The sequence below is a fragment of the Triturus cristatus genome, chromosome 6 (assembly GCF_964204655.1).
Source record: "Triturus cristatus chromosome 6, aTriCri1.1, whole genome shotgun sequence".
Lineage (NCBI taxonomy): Eukaryota > Metazoa > Chordata > Amphibia > Caudata > Salamandridae > Triturus > Triturus cristatus.
In genome coordinates this window covers 1,921,006,769-1,921,028,447 of record NC_140589.1, presented here as the reverse complement: position 1 = coordinate 1,921,028,447, position 21,679 = coordinate 1,921,006,769, and the positions used below count along the sequence as shown (strand labels likewise).

Here is a 21,679-nt window from a genome sequence, read left to right as displayed (position 1 = left end):
TTTCAACGACTTGGAACAAGTGTGGCACTGCTGGACCAGTGCAAGCTTCCTTCAAAGACATGGAACAAGTGTGGCACTGCAGTACCAGTACAGGCTTCATTCAAAGACATGGAACAAGTGTGGCACTGCAGGACCAGTGCAAGCTTTATTCAAATGCATGGAGCAAGTGTGCCACTGCAGGACAAATGCAAGCTTCTTTCAAAGACATGGAACAAGTGTGGCACTGCAGGGCTTGAGTAAGCTTCATTCAAAGACTTGGAACAATTGTGGCACTGCAGGACCAGTGCAAGCGTCATTCAAAGACATGGAACAAGGGTGGCACTGCAGGACCAGTGCAAGCTTCCTTCAAAGACATGGAACAAGTGTGGCACTGCAGGGCCTGTGCAAGCTTCATTCAAAGACTTAGAACAAGTGTGGCACTGCCGGACCAGTGCAAGCTTCATTCAAAGATATGGAACAAGTGTGGTACTGCAGGACCAGTGCAAGCTTCATTCAAACACATGGAACAAGGGTGGTACTGCAGTACCAGTACAAGCTTCATTCAAAGACATGGAACACGTATGGCACTGCAGGACCAGTGCAAGCTTCCTTCTAACACATGGGACAAGTGTGGTGCTGCGGGGCTAGTGCAAGCTTCCTTCTAAGACATGGAAGAAGTGTGGCACTGCAGGGCCAGTGCAAGCTTCCTTCTAACACATGGGACAAGTGTGGTACTTCCCGCATGCCCATAGAACACATACCAATCTGGTTAGAAACAATGCAAGCTTCCCTCATATGCACAGAAGAAGGGCATCATCACACATACACTGTGCAGCATTTGGCAGGACTTAAAGCCCCCCTCACACGCAGCACAGGTACAAGATGGTCATCAGCAGTGCAAGCTAAGATATCCTCACATACAAAACAGTTATCACACAGGCAGCAGCATCTAAGCTTATTTCAGGCACAGAATCCTCAGAGTAATTCATAGAAATCGGTGAGCCACGGAAGGCTCAAGCACGAGTCTAGGCGCTGGTCCAGCTCAAGGGCATCTTCTGCCCTCAACCCCATAATGAGCAGAGCTTTCTTGTAGCTTCTTCTACCCACGCTCTAACCTCATTCACCAAGCATGAAAGACAATGCAATAAATGGTGACGTCAAACAGGAACAAGAAAGGGATACCCATCTAGTGACTGAATTACACAATGTGAGATCAGAAAACCTATGCTCAATCCAGGTTTGGCCACAGGACCAAATTGTGTGATCCTTGACAAGTATTTTATTTTATTGTACCTCCTATTTGTTTCATTATTGCATTTGAGAAAACATTGAAATATGTGGGCATGTGTGCTGAACAAAAGTCTCTCATGTGTTTGACTTAATGTGCTATAATGTTGCTCCATGTAAAAGAAGAATGTAGTCCACATATAGGGTTCACCCGACAGTTGACTTGTCTCTTAGTTCACTAATGCTGTTGTCGTTGGAGCGGGGGCTGTAGACATGAATGTTTAAAAAACGATCACTTTTAATAAATGCCTTTGAATGCAGTGATATAATCTGAGGTGGTCAGTCAAAATATCGAATTTTAAAGATCGACCTACATTAATATTGAGTTTTTAATATCGTAGGGACAGAATATCGAAGTCAAGAATATCGTTGACCAGAATATTGACCCCCAAGGTAAGTAATATGTTTTTTTAAATGTCGAAGTAAGTAATATCGAAGTAAGTAATATCTTAAGCAAAAATATGGGTCAATAATATCGAATATTTTTTTAGTGTTATGTATTTTAGTATGTATTTTATATGTTAAACATTTTTTTTATGTATTTTCATACATTTTAAAATAAATGTTTAGAAATTAGTTATTTTGTTAAAGTAAATTTTGCGTTTTAGTATCAGAGCGGATTGTGGGTTTATAGGGGAATAGTGTGGGAAGTAATTTAATTATAATTAATTAATTATTATGTTTTTATTAATTGGTATTGATTATTAATAAATTGCTAATTATTAATTGGTAATTATGTTTTAATGATTAGTTAATTATATTAATTATAATACATTTATTATTAATTTGTATTTATTGTTATTGTTAATTAATGTATTGTTAATTAATAATTAATTGATTAATTTTTATTACGTGATTAATTAATTAATACATTAATTATGTGATTGTTTATTTGTAGTGGGTTGTGGGGTTAAAGGGGAATAGGGTGGGAAGTAATTAAATGAAATTAATTAATGAGATTGTTTTTATTTATTGGTATTTATTAATTAATTGTTAATTATTAATTATTATTAATTATATTAATTACCATTACTTATTAATATGTTTTATTTATTGTTATTATTAATTTATTGTAAATTAATAATTTATTGGTGATTAAATATTATTTTGTAATTAAGATATATTAATTAGGTAATTTATAATTATATTAATTATAATTAATGTATTATTAATTGTTATTAATTGATTAGTTGATAGTTAAAATAATCGTGTTTTTTTGTATGTGTAGTGTGTTGTGTGTTAAAGGGCGAATAGTGAGGGATGTAATTTTATGTCATTTAAATAAATATTAAATTTAATTTATTGGTATTTATCAATAATTCTTTTGTAAATTATTAATATGTTATTTTTTTTATAAAAAGTTATTTAATTGATAAGTATGTTAATTTAACCCCTACGCTATCCAGCGCTTCCCCTACTGTTGCACTCTCTGGAGTGGGAATAGTAATTTTCACCCCTACGCTATCCAGCGCTTCCCCTACTGTTGCACTCTCTGGAGTTGGAATAGTAATTTTTACCCCTACGCTATCCAACGCTTTCCCTACTGTTGCACTCACTGGAGTGGGAATAGTAATTCTTTTCCCTGACACTATCCAGCGCTTTCCCTAATGTTGCAATATGTGGAGTTAGTATATATATTAATTTTTGACCTATTACTACATCTGCCATGCAGAGGAATATTTGTGACCTCATACAGTATATATATATTATATGTAAATATGACTATTGTTTCATGATTTAGCGAGTACATGAATTCTCAAACTATATACATTAATTTCTATCAGAAACTTAGTGCAAACTGTTTTGTTATACATTTTAGACTTTAGCGGTTCTGATACATGTATTTCTTGATGAGACATATAACCACCATGGTGCACTAAATCTACTCAGTTTATTAAGTCTTACATACATTATACATAACGAACCACTATGGTGCATTAAATTGTTTTGAATGTATATATTAGCTTTTGTCTGTCAGCAATACATTGCAGAGAACGAACAGATATTTGAATCAATGTTAGTTATTCCTTTATCATGAACCACTATTGGTGCGAGAAATTACGTTTGCAAAGATTACATATCACTATATGTATTGAGGAACTAAAACTTTGTGGAAATTTGAGTATTGACACGATTAATCAGTGGAATGCTTTGAATACACATTGTAATACTATTCAGTACGAACGATATATTTCACCATTCCAATATGGCCGCGATGTTAGTCACAGTAGACCAGCAATTATGCTGCTAACAACTTTCTTTTGTGTCAATTGTTTGGCTATTTATGGTTTCAAAACTTTATTGAAAATTGTGTGATCAAGACAGCCGTTGCTGTCGAAACGCGTTACCGATTAAACCTGTAACTTGGCGTTATCTCCTGAGAGTGCGTGTCATCTGTTCTGTGACTGTGATATTAATTTATATGTAGATGTTTAATTAATTTGAATATTATATGTATTAGTTATTATTTTTTAAATATGTTTAATATTTATATCTATATATTTTTTTAAATTATATGTATTATTTACTTATTTTTACATTATTATTAATACATTTAAAAAAACGATATTTTTAACATCGATATTTTTGACCACGATATTTATTTTCCAATATTTTTGTACTTAACTTTATGTAGCTAGGACTTCGATATTTTTGACTTTGATATTTCTGTGTCGATATTTTGGTAGGTCGATTTTCTGTCTGTCGATATTTAGTCAGACATTCATAATCTGATGTATTGAGGTGAAAAGTTTGTCAAATAAATATACTTTATTGACTTTTGAAGACACTTTATCATACTTTTTTAACAATATTTGTTGCGGGAGTTCCATGCCAATGTTCCAATGGCTCCGCTTGTGCCTGGGCTCTTAAAGCCAAGCCGGGCTCTTAGGGCCAAGACAGACTCTTAACTCGGCTCTCCCTGTTAATTTGTCGGCTCGCCCACCTCTACTACTACCACTCTTGTTTTCCCAGATTCTGGTCAGTTTCCACGGGTCTCACAAGGATAACTATTCCTACTTCCGGAAAGAGTTGTGCATTAGCAACTCCAGGAAGTTGATTAAAGTTACCTGTGCATTTTTTAGCTTACAATGAAACAAACAACTCTCATATCATTCAATTTCACCGTTCCAGCACTTTGTCCATGGTATTTTTCAAAGTGCCATCTTCTGCCCTCTACCCGTCAGGCTGAACACGGTAATTACTGTGACTTGTCGGAGGCCACCCAGCAACATAGGCATAAGATCGTCTTTGACGTCTGCTGGTGTGAGGCAGCCATGTCCGAATGGCGCCCTCTGCATTTACAAAAGTGAGCATGCGCACTGTTCAGCCGTTCAGTGTGTGCAATGAGGCTTTCGCAGTGCCCGTAGGACCTTCAGTAGATTCTGCTGCTTGGAGCCTGACCCTGCGGCGGAGGGTATCGGACGGAGCTAAGAGCAGCTCCCAGCGCTGTAAGAATGTCTGTGGCCCTAGTAGGCAGTGGAGCTGGAACAATGTTCAGGCTAGAAATGTTGCCATCAATGGTACATCACTGACCTCATGGTTTCTGAAAGATCCAAGCATCACACAAAAAACAAGTGTTGCAAGTGAACTTCACCTAGTGAGCCGGAGAGCGGTAATGTGTGTAGTATGTGGATGGTGTGGCATTTAGGAACATACTATCACAAATATATTACTGAAGCATGGGGGGGGGGTCGCCACTGTTATTTACAGACTGTACATTTTCCATTCAAATGACCACGAAATTTACACAGATATATAATGTTACTGATAAAATTGCATAGTGCACAAGCAATAATGTGTGTCAGCACATGTTAGTCATTTGTGCATCACCAGGTAAGGTGTCTTGATGTGACCCTATTAAAATCTTTTTTCTATCTCACTTTAGCATTAGATAAAAACCACTCATTTGTGCTTTCCTGTTTATTAATTTTACAATATGTGTGCAGTTCATTTATAGATAGTTACATTTTGTTGTGTGTAAGATGAAAATGACATCCTTTTATTTCAAACTGGCAAGATTTTCAAATAGTCCACTTTAGAAAATCCACAGACTGCAGCAAGCGAAAGAAAAGTAAACAGCAGTCTCCATGTTAAAAGAATAAGCAGCAATTTGTCAGAAGACTAGACAGACATATGACATCTGTCTTTGAAAACACAGCAAATGTTTCATCCTACAAATTGTGCCAGGGGGTGTCAGTCACAGAGATTTCAGGGGAACTTGGGGGACATGGTTGGTGTTTGGAGGAACCTGTACAGGTGTCTTCAGATATCCATGGGATGGGTTGTGGGCTGTATTTATAAATAAATACATACACGTGGGGAGACACTAGAATGCACTTTTAAGTGCAATTGCTGGAGCTAAATGCCTGTGGTCCTGCCTGCCTGCTAGAGCAGATGACGAGGGAACCCTGCCTGCCTGCTGGAGCAGCTCACCCAGGGATCCAGCCTGCCTGCTTGAGCAGCTCACCCAGGGACCCAGCCTGCCTGCTGGAGCAGGTCACCCAGGGACCCAGCCTGCCTGCTGGAGCAGCTCACCCAGGGACCCAGCCTGCCTGCTAGAGCAGCTGACGAGGGAACCTTGCCTGCCTGCTGGAGCAGCTCACCCAGGGACCCAGCCTGCCTGCTGGAGCAGCTCACCCAGGGCCCAGCCTGCCTGCTAGAGGAGCTGACGAGGGAACCCTGCCTGCCTGCTGGAGCAGCTCACCCAGGGACCCAGCCTGCCTGCTGGAGCAGCTCACCCAGGGACCCAGCCTGCCTGCTGGAGCAACTCACCCAGGGACCCAGCCTGCCTGCTGGAGCAGCTCACCCAGGGACCCAGCCTGCCTACTAGAGCAGCTGACGAGGGAACCCTGCATGCCTGCTGGAGCAGCTCACCCAGGGACCCAGCCTGCCTGCTGGAGCAGCTCACCCAGGGACCCTGCCTGCCTGCTGGAGCAGCTCACCCAGCGACCCAGCCTGCCTGCTGGAGCAGCTCACCTTAGGACCCTCCCTTCCTACATACTGGAGCAGCCCACCCAGGGACCCAGCCTGCCTGCTGGAGCAGCTCACCCAGGGACCCGGCCTGCCTGCTGGAGCAGCTCACCCAGGGACCCAGCCTGTCTGCTGGAGCAGCTCACCTAAGTACACCACTTTCGTGTGTACCTTGCCTGTCTGCTGAAGAAGCTCACCTGGGGACCCTACCTGCCTGCTAGAGCAGCCCATCTGGGGACTTTGCTTGTCTGCTTGCTGGTGGAGCTCTCCTGTAGACCTCTGCCTGCCAAGGCAGCCTACCTCGGAGTCTTGCCTGCTTGTTGGAGCAGCCTTCCATGGAACTCTGCCTGCCTGCTGGAGCAGCTCCTGTGGGGACCTTGCCTGTCTGCCTAATGTTGCAGCTCACCTGGGGACCCCTGCCTACCTGATAGAGTAGCCCACCTGGAGATCTTGCATGGCTGTTGGAACAGCTCACCTAAGGAACCTGCCTACCTGTTCATGCAGTCCACCTGGGACCTAGCCTATCTGCCTGCTACAGCAGCTCAGCTTGAGACCTTGCCTATCTGCCTGCTGGTGGAGCTCGCCTGAAGACCTCTACCTGCTTGCCAGAGCAGCCCACCTCGGAGTCTTGCCTGCTTGTTGGAGCAGCCTTCCATGGAACTCTGCCTGCCTGCTGGAGCTGCTCATCTGATAACCCATCCTTCCTGCTGAAGCAGCTCACCAAAGGGCTCAGCCTGCCTGCTGGAGCAGCCCCACGGGGACCCAATATACCTGCCTTCTGGAGCAGGTCACCTGGGAACCCTGTCTACCGGATAGAGGAGCCCACCTGGGGATCTTGCAAGCCTGTGTGCCTGCTGGAGCAGTTCATCTTGGTACCGTGCCTGCTTGCCTTCTGAAGCAGCTCTCCTGGGAGCCTCTTCCTGCTGGAGCAACTCACCTATAGAGCCTCTGTGTTTGCGGGAGCATCTCACCTGTGGATACTTTAGACCTTGAATATGACATGTTCAGAATAATAACTCTTATAAGCTCTGGGGAAAGTCTTCCCCACGAGGACCTGGCCTGTCCATTCAGTGAACGTTGTCTTCTGCCAGGGAATGACTCACCTCTTGAGTGCAGGCTCAGTGTGATGCCTTCCAAAGGCTGAACAGAAAACCCCAGACCACAGCACAGGTAAGTATGAAGACATGTATAGGTAGAGCCCCTAAGGGGTCACCATGAGGCTTCCAGGCGCCCCGGTTCCTGGACTCCTACTGTCAACCACAGAGGTACCCTAGAACCAGAACACCGCGACGCAAGGTCGATCACGGAAGATGGCTCGTGGCAAGGCACATGGGGATGAGAAGATATACACTTATGCAAAGTTTGAACGCTTACACTGAACATTAGTACAAGCTTAAGAAATGGCACCAACACGGTATGTATAATGGCATGACACTCTACATACACGATACATTGAATCCCCCGGGCTGCTGATTGTGCATTTGTGGCTCTTTCATTGATCATTGACGGTCTGCAGTATGATTTATTGAACATTAAACCTCCAGAATGACTTTCATCCTTCTGACTGCCAGGATCTGTTGTGTTTGGCCCTGGAGGTTTGGATTTCATATGGGCCCTCCTTGGTTCCACCTCTTCCCTTCCATTCCCTTCTGCTGTCCTGTAGCAGTCAGTAGAGAGTGTGAGGGGTGAGGGCTGAGGTGTGAGGTGGAAGGAAGGTGATGCCTCACTGACATGATATCTTGCAGGAACCATGACGTGTGCACTCACAGTCTCCAAAGCGGGGACCTCATGGCTGAATCTGGAGGAACCTCGAAAGGCTCAGCTTCAGCCTGGCCCCAGGTTTAAGCCAGTGACTGTGGATGCACTGAGACTAGGATTCCCTTACCCTCCAAGGGACGCATTCTGATAGGTCCTAGAAGGCTCTCAAGCACTGGGCAGTTTGACATGAAATGTGTCCTGTGTTTGGAGCTTTCATTTGCAGAGTCCGTTCCAGGGACACCCTTGAGGGAACCTTTTTCATTGCTCCAAGAAGACCATGGCTCTTTGGAGCTTGTGCCAGCCTGCACAGCCATGTCGTAAACTCTTTTTGCATATGATTTTGTCAGTTGATTGATATTTAGAATTGAGTGTTAATTGAACATCTGTTAATGTGTTCAAGAAGTTCTGAGGAGGCTCCTTCAGTGGGATTCCTTCCATGAATGAGGTGTTGTGGAGAAACCTGCACTGGTGACCTCTCTACTGGATTTAGCCCTTCGTATCATGACCCTACCAAACTTGGGTTTCCTGCCATGATGTGTCGCTCTTCTGTTTGGCTGGTGTTCTCTAGGTGGGGACAGTCATGCTGCCTCAGTTGTGAGGATCTGGAGGAATGGATGGGTGACTGCTGGATGCACATTTGGCAGAACTGGTTCCCTGGACACATGCTGCTGGTGGGTGAATTGAAGTTGGATCACTGCAGAAAAGACAGGATGTGAGAAAGAAGAGACACTATTCATTGGCTGGACTGGGAGGTGTTTTCTTTTTGTAAAATCTCCCTCTAGGTTCTCGAGTCTAGAAGCTATTACCTCCAGAGCTGGCTCACTATCTCAAAACGTTCTCTTGCAATTTTCTTTCGGTAAAAATCCTGGTGGTAACTATCCTGCACACGTGTTGCCTTTAAGTATGCCTGAAAGCAAAACTATAGCTCTATATCAATGTTGTCAAGTATATTCCCCTTTTGTCTTGCAAGCCACCAGCATCCTGAGCTGCACCTAGCGATCGTCTAAAGTTACAGGTACTTGCAAATGCCAGCTCTGTGTTGGGTCTATCATAAAGTGTCTTAGGGCATGCTCATGCGCAGGGGATGTAGTCAATTTAAGTTGTCATTCGAGGAGATTCAGGAGATTGCTACTCTCTTGTTATCCCGATCCAAACATGTGGCTTCTCTGTAAATGAAGGGCACCTCACTGATGAGACCCAATGAAGCGGGCACAAGTCTGGGTTGGACGCGGCCTAGCAGTAAGGCTTGGATTGTGTCTGCTGGAGTAGGACCAAAAGTAACATACTCCTGCTTCCCGTCCGGAGTGGCACAGTGAGCCAAATAAGGATGGAGTGAACGCAACTGAAGCTCCTCCCTCACAAGCCAGCTGAAACATCTCCACTGGCTCCTCATTGCCAAAGCCATGTTCAATCACCTTGGTATGGCATGTGGGGGACTTCAATAAGCTCCATGTATTTCTCTCATCTGGACATCCTGGAAATCTGGCATCGATGCAGCCTTCAGGAGTTACAGTCTACTCTATACTTTCCTGTACCTCTGAGTGAAACTTTGTTATTTCGAACAGTAGGCCAGGACGCCCTAGTTGGCAAACAGTTATGCTATATTGAGTGGGTTTCATTAATTCATTCAAACATAGTGTACAGGTGTGAGGAGAATGTGATCATTTACCTGACTTCCATGGCCCACGGCTATGTGAACAGACCTTATTTTTACAACCCAACATTTTTTTTCAGGTGTATCCTCACATGAGCCATGGGGAACAGAGGCAGCAAATGTGGTGACATCCTGCTCCACGCCCTGGAGGATCTCACCGAAGCTGACTTCAAAAGGTTTAAGGATAAATTATCAGATATCGACGTCAAAGGGCTGAGAAACATCCCACGAGGAAAGCTGGAGAAAGCAGACCGGATTGATACCAAGAACCTTCCTGTAAAGTTCTACGACAAGGACTCAGCAATTGATGTGACCATCGAAGTCTTCTCCAAGGTCAGTCTGATGGAGCCGGCAGCCAGACTCAGAGAGGAGCAACAGCGAGGTAAGAGGGGCATGATCCTTCAAGATCACACCCCAAGGTCCAATTTGTTGGCCAAATTGAAACATTTACGATGTTTTTCTCATTTTTAGAATAATAGAAATTACTTTTCAAAGCCACCCGTTCGGTGCAATGCACATTGAGGTCCTCTTGGTCTGGTATCAATCATATTTTATGTTAACCATGATGTGTCGCTGAGTCTCCTCCTGTGAGTGGAGTGCACAGTTTGTTGTGGTAGTTTGCGTTAGTATTTGGTATGTGAAGCTGCTCCTCGGCACTGCCACTAACTACACAGTGCTGGTGCGTGAACAAACTAGTATTGTGAGAAGATTCCGTAGAGTTATAGATGGGGTAAGCTGTACGATCATATGTGGCCAGTTGTAATGGGGAAACCCTCACACGCTGTCAGTGCTTTTCCCAGATCTATGAAGTGATACTGACCACCGACCATTATTAAAGATGAGATGACACGTGCTCCTTACTGACCAGGATGCTGGGTTCTTGCTCCAAGATGGAGAGTTGGCTGCCAAACTCTCTGATTCTCCAGATTAGCTTTGACGAGTAGCTTCAAGGCTTGGCTCCAATTTAGTGATGCGAAGCTTGTCCATGCCCTCCACAGAACACAGTTATCACACCCACAATGTATGGAGCAGATGAATGTCTGATGACAGGGATAGTTTGCTATTTATTAAGCTTGGAGTATTTCCTCCTCTTCCAAGTGGTCACGGATAGTTGAACCAGATGACTTTTATATGTGTCGCAGAAAGATCTGAAAACCCTTTTAGGGTGTCATGCTTCATCATGGGTGCTCCTTGTCTCGCCAGCACTGTAATGCCTGACGGGCCTGGGGGCTTCTTTATTCTAAATCTTTTCATTTGGAGATGCCGTATAGCTAAAACAGGCTCTGGTAACCTAAAAAAAAATCTTTATAGGGAATTTAAAACAGTGGTGCTATCATGTGGTCTTGAAGTACTAAAGGAACAACAGAGGCTACCCACCACAACCGATATTTGAATACCCAATGGGCCCCTATTTTGGACAGCAACCACCATGGAACCCATTGTTTCAACTGCCCCAACCACATTTATCTCCCATGTTCCAATACAACCCAAATCAGCAACCTTTTTTAGGATGAGGCTGGGGCAGTGGCAGAGGCACAAGAAGAGTAGGACACAAACATATCCAGTGGTAAGACCAACCAGTACCACAATCACTATAACAAATGGAACTCAGAAGCAAGAACAACAAACAAAGCTGACCCCTATTGAACAAAAAGTACTAGAGAAAGGACTTGGATTCGTACCAACTCCCCAAGAAGATCATTTACGACTTCACAAAGAACTTCATGGGTTCTTCAGGAAATTGAGATTGAGGGCCTATTTCCAGGACAAAGAACCATGCATCAAGGCGGACACGGGCCTAAGAGCCCCTTCCAGATTTACCCCCCATGAAGGCATGACGCCACACAAGATCTTCAAACAAGCTGTCATCAAGGATGTTGGTTCCATGAACACAAGAAAACACTTCAACAACATCTCATTCCAAGAAAGAAAAGCCATCAAACAACTGACGAATGATGACTCCATCATAATAAAGCCAGCAGATAAAGCAGGAACAATCGTCCTTCTCGAGACGACAGACTACAACAACAAATGCTTGCGTCAACTATCCGAAGAAAAATACTACAAACGCATTACCACCGATCCAACCAACTCCCTTTCCACTAGGATTAGGTCACTTGTAAATTCAGCTGCAGCACAAGGATGGATTTCAAAGAATGAAGCAGAATTCCTTATCAACATGGAACCCAGGACCCTTACTTCCTTCCGAAAATTCACAAGGGGATCGTCCCGGCCCCGGTTCACACCATTGTTTCTGGCATAGGTTACCTTCTGGAACCTCTAAGTAAATTTTGTGATCACTTCTTGCAACCCCTCATGAAGACAATTCCCTCATACCTTCAAGGTAACAGAGATGTTCTGAATTTGATTGCGAAGACAGAGAGAAGCGACAAGATCAGCTTTCTGATGACCTTAGACGTGGAAGCGTTGTACACCAACATCCTCCAAGAAGCAACTCTGACTGTTGTGGAGGCGTGCCTGTTAGCTGAGAATTGAAGCTCACAGACCCCGATTAGCTTCATCATGGATTGTGCTACTATAGCAATGAAAGAGAACTTCTTCTTGTTTCAAAACACCTTGTACCACCAGATCCAGGGGACCTCAATGGGGAGTACTTTAGCCCCAGCCTGGCATGCCTGTATGTGGCTGAATTTGAGTGCACCAAGATTCATAACAACAACCCGTATTCTAGGAACATCCTGATACGGCGTCGCTACATAGACAACATTCTCATCTTCTGGAAGGGAGATGAAGAAACCTTCAACTCCATCTACGAATGGATAAATACACTGAGCCCATTCTTAAGGTACACACGCACAGTCTCTCCCACAGAGATCCATTTCCTGGACCTCACCATTACATTGATGAATTGCGAGCTGTCGACCAATACCTTCAAGAAGCCCACAGATTGCAGCAATTTATTGCGCTACAACAGTCATCCTCCCAAGGCACTTCGGGATAACCTTGCCTTCGGCCAGTTTTTACGATTGCGCAGAACTTGCAACTCCATTGCTAACTTCAAGAACAAAGCTTCCCTACTGAGTAAAAACCTGGAAGCCCACAACTACCCTGCATCCGTGATAAAGAATTCCCACAAGAGAGCTCATAATAACAACGAGAGGCACTGCTGGAACCCAGACGAAGAGAGGAGGGAGATCTTATCATCTGTGTAAGGACATACAGAGCTAATTCCAACAGGATACAGAAGGTGATAAGAAAACACTGAAGGATCATACAATGTGGTATCCTGAACATCCCTATGCCACGTTTTGCCTTGAATCGCATGAGCAACCTATGGGATATGCTGGTTCACTCCCGTCCACCTACCAAGCAACAACAAACAGAAAGCACACTCTGGAATTTGACTCCAGTCAAAGGGCAATCCTTGGGGCCAATTTGGAGTGTGTCACCTGACAAAACATACGAAAGAAGTAGGTCTAAAAAATAACCAGGACTGGACACCAATTGCAATACCAAGAATTGTATTTACCTGATTTAATGTCCATGTCAACTGATGTACGTTGGTATGACCACCCGAGCTGTCAAGACTCGCATTATTGACCACCGACGCAACATCCGGTGTCAAAGAAACACATCCAAAATGAGTGCACACTTTATCGATCACCATCACACGGCAGATAAAGGAGCTGTACGTACTTGAAACCAATACCTCCTGGCACAAGCAAAAACTCTTTGAAATGGGGAATGGAGCAGCGCTGGATACTCCTCCTTTCTACTCAGAGCGCAGGCTTCAACGATGATATCCCTTGGCACGCACTAAATACATATTAATTTTTTTAAAACTTCTTTTTATTAAACATGTTACAATCTTCAGATATACATCATACATAAAATCATAGAGTCCCATGAGTTTACATGTGTTACCTGTACCCCATATCGCATCGTACATCGTTTCCAATTGGTTCGCTGTTGCCACCATTGCCCTCCAGGGAAGTATTACTTGCCTATTCTCTCTTGGAAGACTTTGGAACAATCCTCAATCCTCTGCCCAATGGCCCCTATACTTTGCCCACGCTCCACATATCTTTTCCCATTTGTACGGGCAGCCCCTGCTCTGGTAGACTGATTGTTCCGCTCTGTGACACCAATCCATGTCCCTTTTCCAGGATTCCACTGGCGGGGCATTTCCTGCTCCCCATGCACGGGCAATGTTCCTCTTGGCCACCCCCCCTGCCAATGCCAACCAGGTCTTGGCCCACTGTGGCCATGTGATCTCTCCTGTTACTCCTAGAATGTGCCACCTCGGCGCCAATCAAACCCGGCTCTCCCACCACTTCAGCCATTACTCGGGACAGGCCTTCCCAGTACGTCTGGATTTTGGGGCAGGCCCACAGTATGTTGAAGAAAGACCCTCTCTCCCCACATCCCCTTGTGCATTCCTCGGTGTAGGAGAGTGGCATCGACTGCATAGTTGCCCCCAACTTTTTGCTGATGTTTTGACTGTTTTATGACACTAGCCAGGCTGTGGCCCTGCTATCCAGGACCCCAGCCTATCTTCTTCTTCTCTAAACTGATGTGAGTACCCTAGGTACCTACCAATTGGATACTGAGAACACCCTGTCAGCCCCTTGTAGATGGTACCCTAGGTACCCAGGGCATGGGTCCCTCAGAGGCCTACCAGGGGCTGCAGCACTTATTGTGCCACCCCTAGGACAGTCATACCAAATGACACCACCAGACCACTACTGTAGTCTGGGTAAGGTGGTGCTTGCACCCCTTACAGGGATATAGGTATCCTGTATCCCACTTAATACAACACATATATCCTCATAGGTCACCCCCAAGGCAGGCCTTGCTAATCCTACAAGGCAGGGTGCTGAGATATGTGTGAGGGGGAACCCCTACCTGAGCAGGCCCCTTCTGCAACCTTCGTAAAACTATTGCTGGGTTGTTTGTAGTGTAGCCATACCATATACTCTTAACCGCATTATAAATAATCTTGATAGCGTGATAACTTGAGAATGGCTACACAGAACCATATCGTGTTTGGTGTCAAAACATGTAGGAATCATACCCCCAATCCAGCCATGGGAGTGAGGGCATGATTCCCCCCTGCTAGAGGGGCGATATGGGAAAAGCGGCAGAATTAAGACACCAATTTAAAAGTGCACACGTATTACAAAATGGATGCGACCCGCCACCCACACGACTCTGGCTGCAGTTGCTGGGCAGAACTCCAGCCACGGCAGCTGGACAATAGGGATCTTGTTGCAGGGAGGTGCTCCCACCTCCCCAGACAGACTATGTGGATTGGAACTGGGTAGGTGCACCATAGGATGTTTTTCAGACCTGCACGTAGGCTTCTCCGGTGCCTACTTCTGCATACACTGCCTCAAACCGGTTCTATTTATTGTAACTATTAATGCTTTATTGAATTGTATCTTTACCTCTAGCCTAATAAAGAGACTAGTGGGATTATTCTTAGAATAAATACATATATTTTATATATATACCTGTGTGGACTACTCTCTCATTTGGTTATCCAAGAGGTTATCTATGGTAAAACAATAAGCTTAACACTCCTTCAAGACTTGCCTGAAGGCTGCTCTCCACAGCTACCACTAGGATAGCTTTCTTTAAAGGTTGTCTTTAACCTATCACCATAAGAGTCGAATTGGACTGGTGCAAGGTGTCCCCTATAACTAGAGGACAGCATATGCCAGGCCAACTTCTCACACTTTGGCACAAAATTACCAATACGGAATTGGATCATTCGCGAGGCATAGGATCTATGAAGAATGCGGAGCTGGACATGTCAAAGGCGTGCCCTTATAGCTATTTCTCTGGGGCTCTGTAGGGCCTCAACCCAATCATCATCCCCGAGTAGACCAACATGTGATTCCCAGTCCTCTCTCAGGGGTCCCATACAGTGCGGGGAGATGTTCACAAGCTTTCGATAGGTGAGGGAAATCGCCTTATCAATCATGGGATCTAGGAGGAGTCTGTCCTCGAGCGATGACTACTCCGGTATCGAAGTTCCCTCCTTCAGATGGTGGTGTAGCACATGTCGTAGTTGCCGGTACCAGAGACACTCCCCTTCCCCCAACTGGAACTCCTCCGACAAGCTATCGAATTCGACCATCTTGCCTCCCTTCCAGATGTCCCCCAGCAAGTTGATTCCTATAAGGCTCCACTTCTGAAAGCCCTCTAAGCGGTTCAGTTCTCCAAAGTGATCTCCCACCCTCAGAGGTGTCTGTTCCGTGAGTTTAGCCTCTCAGCCTGTCATTGTAGTTGCCTTAGGCCATGCTTCAACCACTGTGCGTGTGTGCACCAGGAGGTGCATAATATTTCTCCTCTTCCGGTATAGCTCCATCAAGTAACTGCCTTTACCCATCGCCCGTCAGTTAACCCTGTATGCCGGTTCCTCGAGCGGGGAAAATATCCACCCATTAATATTTATAGGTTGAGAGGTCCAATAATGTTTCCGAAGATCTGGAACAGCCAGTCCCCATCATACACTCCTTTCTGGAGTTTCTTAAGTGCAATTATGGGGCTGCCATCCCCCATAGCAATGGTCTGTGCTCGGACTTGATAGCCCGAAAGAATGTCTCTTGTATCTGATATGGAGTGTTCTGGACTACTGTTGCAAATAGTCCATCCATGTAGATTTCTTCAGGTATCTTTATTCAGGTAGGATGTTACATAAGAGAGCCCCACCAGGAGCAGCCTCACTGCTGCTCCGCCCATCCACCAACTGACTCTCACACACATGATCATTCCACTCACCAACATTCTCTCACACAGTCACCCAGCCTGAGCAGCAGTATAACAACACATCTCCTTCCTTTACAAGGGAATACAAAAACTCTCTGAACGGTATCAGAACAAATGCAAGAAATAAATAACATAACATAGTTCTGAAAAGTAGCATGAAAATTAAAGGTGGCGATTCATGCAGAAAGAATAAAGTAGATAGAAAAAAACACAGGAGCACAAGTACAAACACTCATGCACCATCTCCCTTCTTATCACAACACAACCCACACGCCAACACCAAACTACCAACAAACCAAAGTACCAGAATCATGCAAGCTGGACAGGCAAACACAAGAAAAGTACAAGGGTGCCAACAACAAAAGTGTGAAGGAGAACCATCCAATAAGCAAAACAATCATTTGCAATGCAATAGGTCTCGCATTTGCGAAAGTTTGAGCTGAAGAACCAGAACCTTTTGGGTCTGGCGGCGCAGGGTACGCCCAAGTCTCCGGAGTTCACCTGCTTAGCTACACAGAGACACGGGACACTCTGTTGGCGTTAGAAGATCAGATTTATTTAGCTGCAGCTAGTATAGTTATCCTAGAAGTACACAAAGTAGGTTCTCAGGAGACTGCCACTTCACTCTGTGGCGCACAGGGTTTTTTACTGTATAGAGTTTGTATATTTTTTCCAAAAGCACTCCCAAAACACACAGAAAGAGCCAATAAGAAAAGTTAGAAAACAAGATAGAACCAATAGGAAAGGTTTGAAAACAAAAGTGTCGGATGACTCAAGAGACCTCTCCTCCAATTATGTTTGTCACCCCACCCTCAATCTAATTTATTAACAGACTCATAACTAACTTGCAGGTGGCGAGATACGTTTGTGTGTGTTGGAGGACAGTTGTGAAACAAGAGAATGCTAGCAGGAGACAGTGAAGGCCAGTCGATAAGATACGGTCAGGAAAGAATAGTGTGAATCAACAGATAGTTGAGACGGGGATTAGAAAAGCCAGACAGGGATTAGTGTACTCGGCTAGTTCCACCACCAGCTTTGTAAATAGAGGCAGAAGGCGTATTTCGACACCAGGCTACAGAAAAAGCAGAATAGACTTTGTTCGCCGTGCTGCCTGAGTGATGGCAACACAAAATGGCGGCGGGCCACAAAATGGCGGGTCGATTCGATCGTGATCGAAAATCGAAGTTCCTCAGACCCTCCTTGTGCCAGAACTCAGGCAAGATAGACTCATGCTAATCTGAGTCAATGTCGATAGCCATGAGGTCATCGAGCTGTTGCTGCAACATCATTCTTATGTTCTCGGTTACTTGTGGTTTGGGTTTTGGGATGCACATAGTAGCACAGAGGTCACAGATAGCGGGACCACAGTGCATACAAAGGCAACAGAAGAAAATAATGGTCAAGATTATACCAAGAAACGTCAATGCTTTCCAACCCCATTTGGACAGTAGTCCCCAAAACCACTCTGTAAAAGACCAATCTCCTTCGTCCTGATGAATAGACTCAGAGATTATGTGCAACTTGGAGATAGCTTGGTATCTTGTCGGAGCGTCATTAGGTATGAAAATACAGCAACTTGACCCGATCAATTTGCATACTCCACCACGATCTGCGAGAACAAAGTCTAAGGCAACTCGATTTTTGTAATGTCATAAGACGATCCGCCTGTAGTTCTGCCGTGATGTTACTTAAGGCTCCTACAGTGATGTCTATTGTAGTCTCTACGACACGGACTAGTTGCCTTATATTTCTGCTGCTAGCCAGTGGACCCCAGAAGGGAAGAAATCCTTTAAGGAAATCTCCTCCCTCTTGTCCTGCTGTGTCCTTTGAATCAATAATCCCTCTGCCGTATCTGGTTCGATGATGATTTGCGGAAGCGGTGTAAGTAGGGGGAAGAAGAAAGGCTATAAAACAAGTACCAGAGAAAACCGTTGGTAACCAAGTATAAGCTCTATTATAGCAGATGAAATAGGTGCCTTGAGACGGTACTAGAGGAGGCGAGTTCTGAGAGGAATAAACGTACGTGTGGGAGCAGTTATTACTTTGTATAGAGTCAGAAGAGCGATCGTTTATCTGTAAGCAGAAGTTGCCCTGATGTGGTATAGTCCAAATCGGTGAGGACTTTCCTTTTCTAACTTTACTTCTAAGACTAGACATATATTGGGTGACGTTCCAGTTAGTGTACGCTTTTCTTTCATCAATGGAGATTTTACTGTTTTCCATGATTTTAGCCATAGCTACCATTCCCTTAATCAAAGAACTATGACTAAAATCCGGATCGCTAACATGTGAACTAACAGATCGTCTGAATTTGTTTTGATAAGCATTGGAGAAAATGACGAAGTAAGCCCAAACGAAACCCTCATAAGAAAACGGGAGAACTAAATATGGAATTCCTTTCTCTGTGGTATGTGGCATAAGTCCACACACCCAACAGTCAGTCGTATTGACCACTAACTGGTGCTGGTGTAATAACTGGATAAAGGAATTGTTATAATATTCAGTTCTTCTAATGAGTTCATGTGGAGGAAGAGTATAAAAGAGATGTGGAGAGATAGTAGGAGAAGACAAAGAGGAAGAAGGGGAGACAACTTTTGGCTGCAAAGCATAAATAATCCAACCAACAAATGCCAAAACAATACACAATGATATAATGATACATAAAGTTATGCTGAAACGACTGTACATTATTTTACAGGATGCTTTCTTCATTTCTTCTTTTCTCTCTCTTTTGCCTAGTGTAGTTTCCCTCTTACTAATGGATGCTCACGGCAAACTTCCTCAATCGCTAAATCACGATTGTCTACCGTCTTATGACACTGTAGGTCCTGCAGGCCTATTGCCACTACTCAGGTCGTGAATCAGACTCCTACCGTGACCCTGCAACCGGGATAGAATACTACACAAGAGAAAAGTCTTTTAAGTGTTCTTTAGTCTAGGTCTTAAGTCGTATCGTTCCTTCCCCGGAACACTCTGGTCTTGGAACAATGTTCGTGGATTGGTTGTATCTAATCGACGATGCGATGGAATTGCTTCTTGTAAAATGTCGTCGTCCTCTTTCTCAGACAGTGTCCCATTCAGGTGTGCATCGCTAAAAGGCACGAATCGTGGTATCTTTTCACTCTCACAGTCACCAGTACCCCTGCGTACCCATTGATCGTAGGGCAAAGGCAAAGGCACTTTCTTACAATGCACACCGTGAATCCAATTTTTCTTTCCTTCGACTTTAACTGCTGTTCTCGTGGTCAGCAAGACCATCCGGGGCTCTCGCCATCTGGGTTCCAAATTGCTTGTCCTCGGAAAATTCTTCACACATACCCAGTCACCTGGTCGGATGGAATGACCTGGGTCTCTGGAAGCCTCCGGCAGAGCACTTTGAACCTGTTGATGGAGAACACGCAATTTAGTCGTAAGATCATGCAGAAAGTCAATCAACATTGGATATGGCAAGTCTGCGTATTTCTTAGGGCGAGGGACTCCCCATACATTAGCTGGACGACCAAAAATCACTTCGTAAGGGCTAAGTCCCAAACGAGAGTGTACTGCAGTTCTGGTGGATAGCAAAGCTAATGGCAAAGCATCGTGCCAATTGAGTCCTGTACTCGCTTGAACCTTTGCTAATTTCAACTTCAAGGTACCGTTGTAACATTCTACTAAACCCGCTGACTGTGGATGATTTGCCGCATGAAACTTTTGCTTGATACCAAGACCTGCACAAACTTTTTGCATGACTTGGCCAACAAATTCGCTCCCATTGTCACTCCAGACAATGCCGGCAAACCATCTTTTAGAAGGATTTTAGCTGTGGATAAGGCTGTGTTATCTTTTAGAGGGTATGCTTCTATCCATCTTGAAAAGGCGCATACTACCACCAGAACATATTTGAGGTTGTTGCATCGCTCCATATGAATATAATCGATCTGCAACACCTCAAATGGATATGTTGGAGGAGCAAAGTGACCCGCTGGAGTTGGGGTTCCCTTTCCTGGGTTGTACATTAAACAAACAATACAGTGTTTTACTACATTGTCTGCACATTTTGAGATACCTTCATTCTGCCACACTGGAGCCAGAAGTTTACAAATACCTTTCGCACTTAAGTGGGCTGGACCATGTGCCATAGTAACCACTGGGAGAACATAGGCATCTGGTAACAGCCAACGTTGATGTTCAGATAATTCCACCCAACAACCCATCTCATCTAACATTCCCGTACTTTCTTTCCACTTGCTTATCTCCCTTGCTGAAGCCTCTTTCTGAATCGCTTTTACACTTTCCACTGTATTCTCATACATTCCTCTCTCTCCGACCCAATTCGCAGGATCTGCCACATACATTCGACTTGTTGAATCTCTCGCTGTCTTTTTCGCTATTTTGTCTGCAAATGCATTTCCTCGACCAACATCATCCGTAATCTTTTTGTGTGCACTACACTTCACGATCGCTATTTGGGTGGGTAAGGCAAGTGATTCGAGAAGATTAGTCACTAGCTGACCATGTTGTATTTTGGTGCCATGTGAAGTGAGAAAACCCCTTTCCTTCCAGAGACGCCCAAAGTTGAACGCTACACCAAAAGCGTATTGGCTGTCAGTGTATACGTTCACTCTTTTCTCTTTTGACAATACACACGCTCTCGTTAATGCTATCAATTCTGCTGCTTGCGCTGAATTGTGTCTAATGCGTGCAGTTTCCACAACTGTATGTAAAGTAGTTACAGCATAGGCTGAAACTGTATCTCCATTAGACATTTTAAAACAAGAACCGTCTACCCATAGAGTTCCGTCCGGATTCTCTAGCGGTGTGTCTCTCAGGTCAATTCTTCCTTTTGTCTCTTCCTCAGTACGGAAGAAACAATCATGCCGCTCTTCAACACTTTCCTCATCTGGAAGGGGCAACAAAGTAGCTTGATTCAGGGTATTACATCTGTTGATGTGTACGTGACTAGACAAAAGTGTCAGCTCGTATCCAGTTAGACGAGCACTCGTAAGATGCTGCGTTTTCGTTCTGTTTAGTAAAGTATCTACTGCATGTGGCACCATGACAATGAGAGTGTTATCCAACACCACTCCAGCAGACTGTCGAATAGAAATTGCTGCTGCTGCTGTCGCTTTGAGACAACTGGGCAATGCTTTAGCTACAGGATCTAACGTAGCCGAAAAATAGGCACATGGCCGCTGTTTGTCTCCAAGTTGCTGTGTCAAAACTGATAATGCACAACCTTCTCTTTCATGAACATAGAGCGTAAAAGGCTTAGTGTAATCTGGGGTGCCTAGTACAGGAGCAGAACAGAGAGCG

The 21,679-nt window shown here is 44.4% G+C and overlaps 1 protein-coding gene across 1 annotated transcript in view; it reads left to right on the top strand.

Annotated features, from left to right (window-relative positions):
- Positions 1-21,679, top strand: part of LOC146822470 (NACHT, LRR and PYD domains-containing protein 3-like) — a 580,768-nt gene that overhangs the window by 27,089 nt on the left and 532,000 nt on the right. The window contains exons 2-3 of the mRNA XM_085613585.1: positions 1,608-1,659; positions 9,730-10,031. Coding sequence (XP_085469711.1) covers positions 9,749-10,031 — 283 coding nt within the window. The 5' untranslated portion in view covers positions 1,608-1,659; positions 9,730-9,748. The remainder of the gene's footprint in view (positions 1-1,607; positions 1,660-9,729; positions 10,032-21,679) is intronic.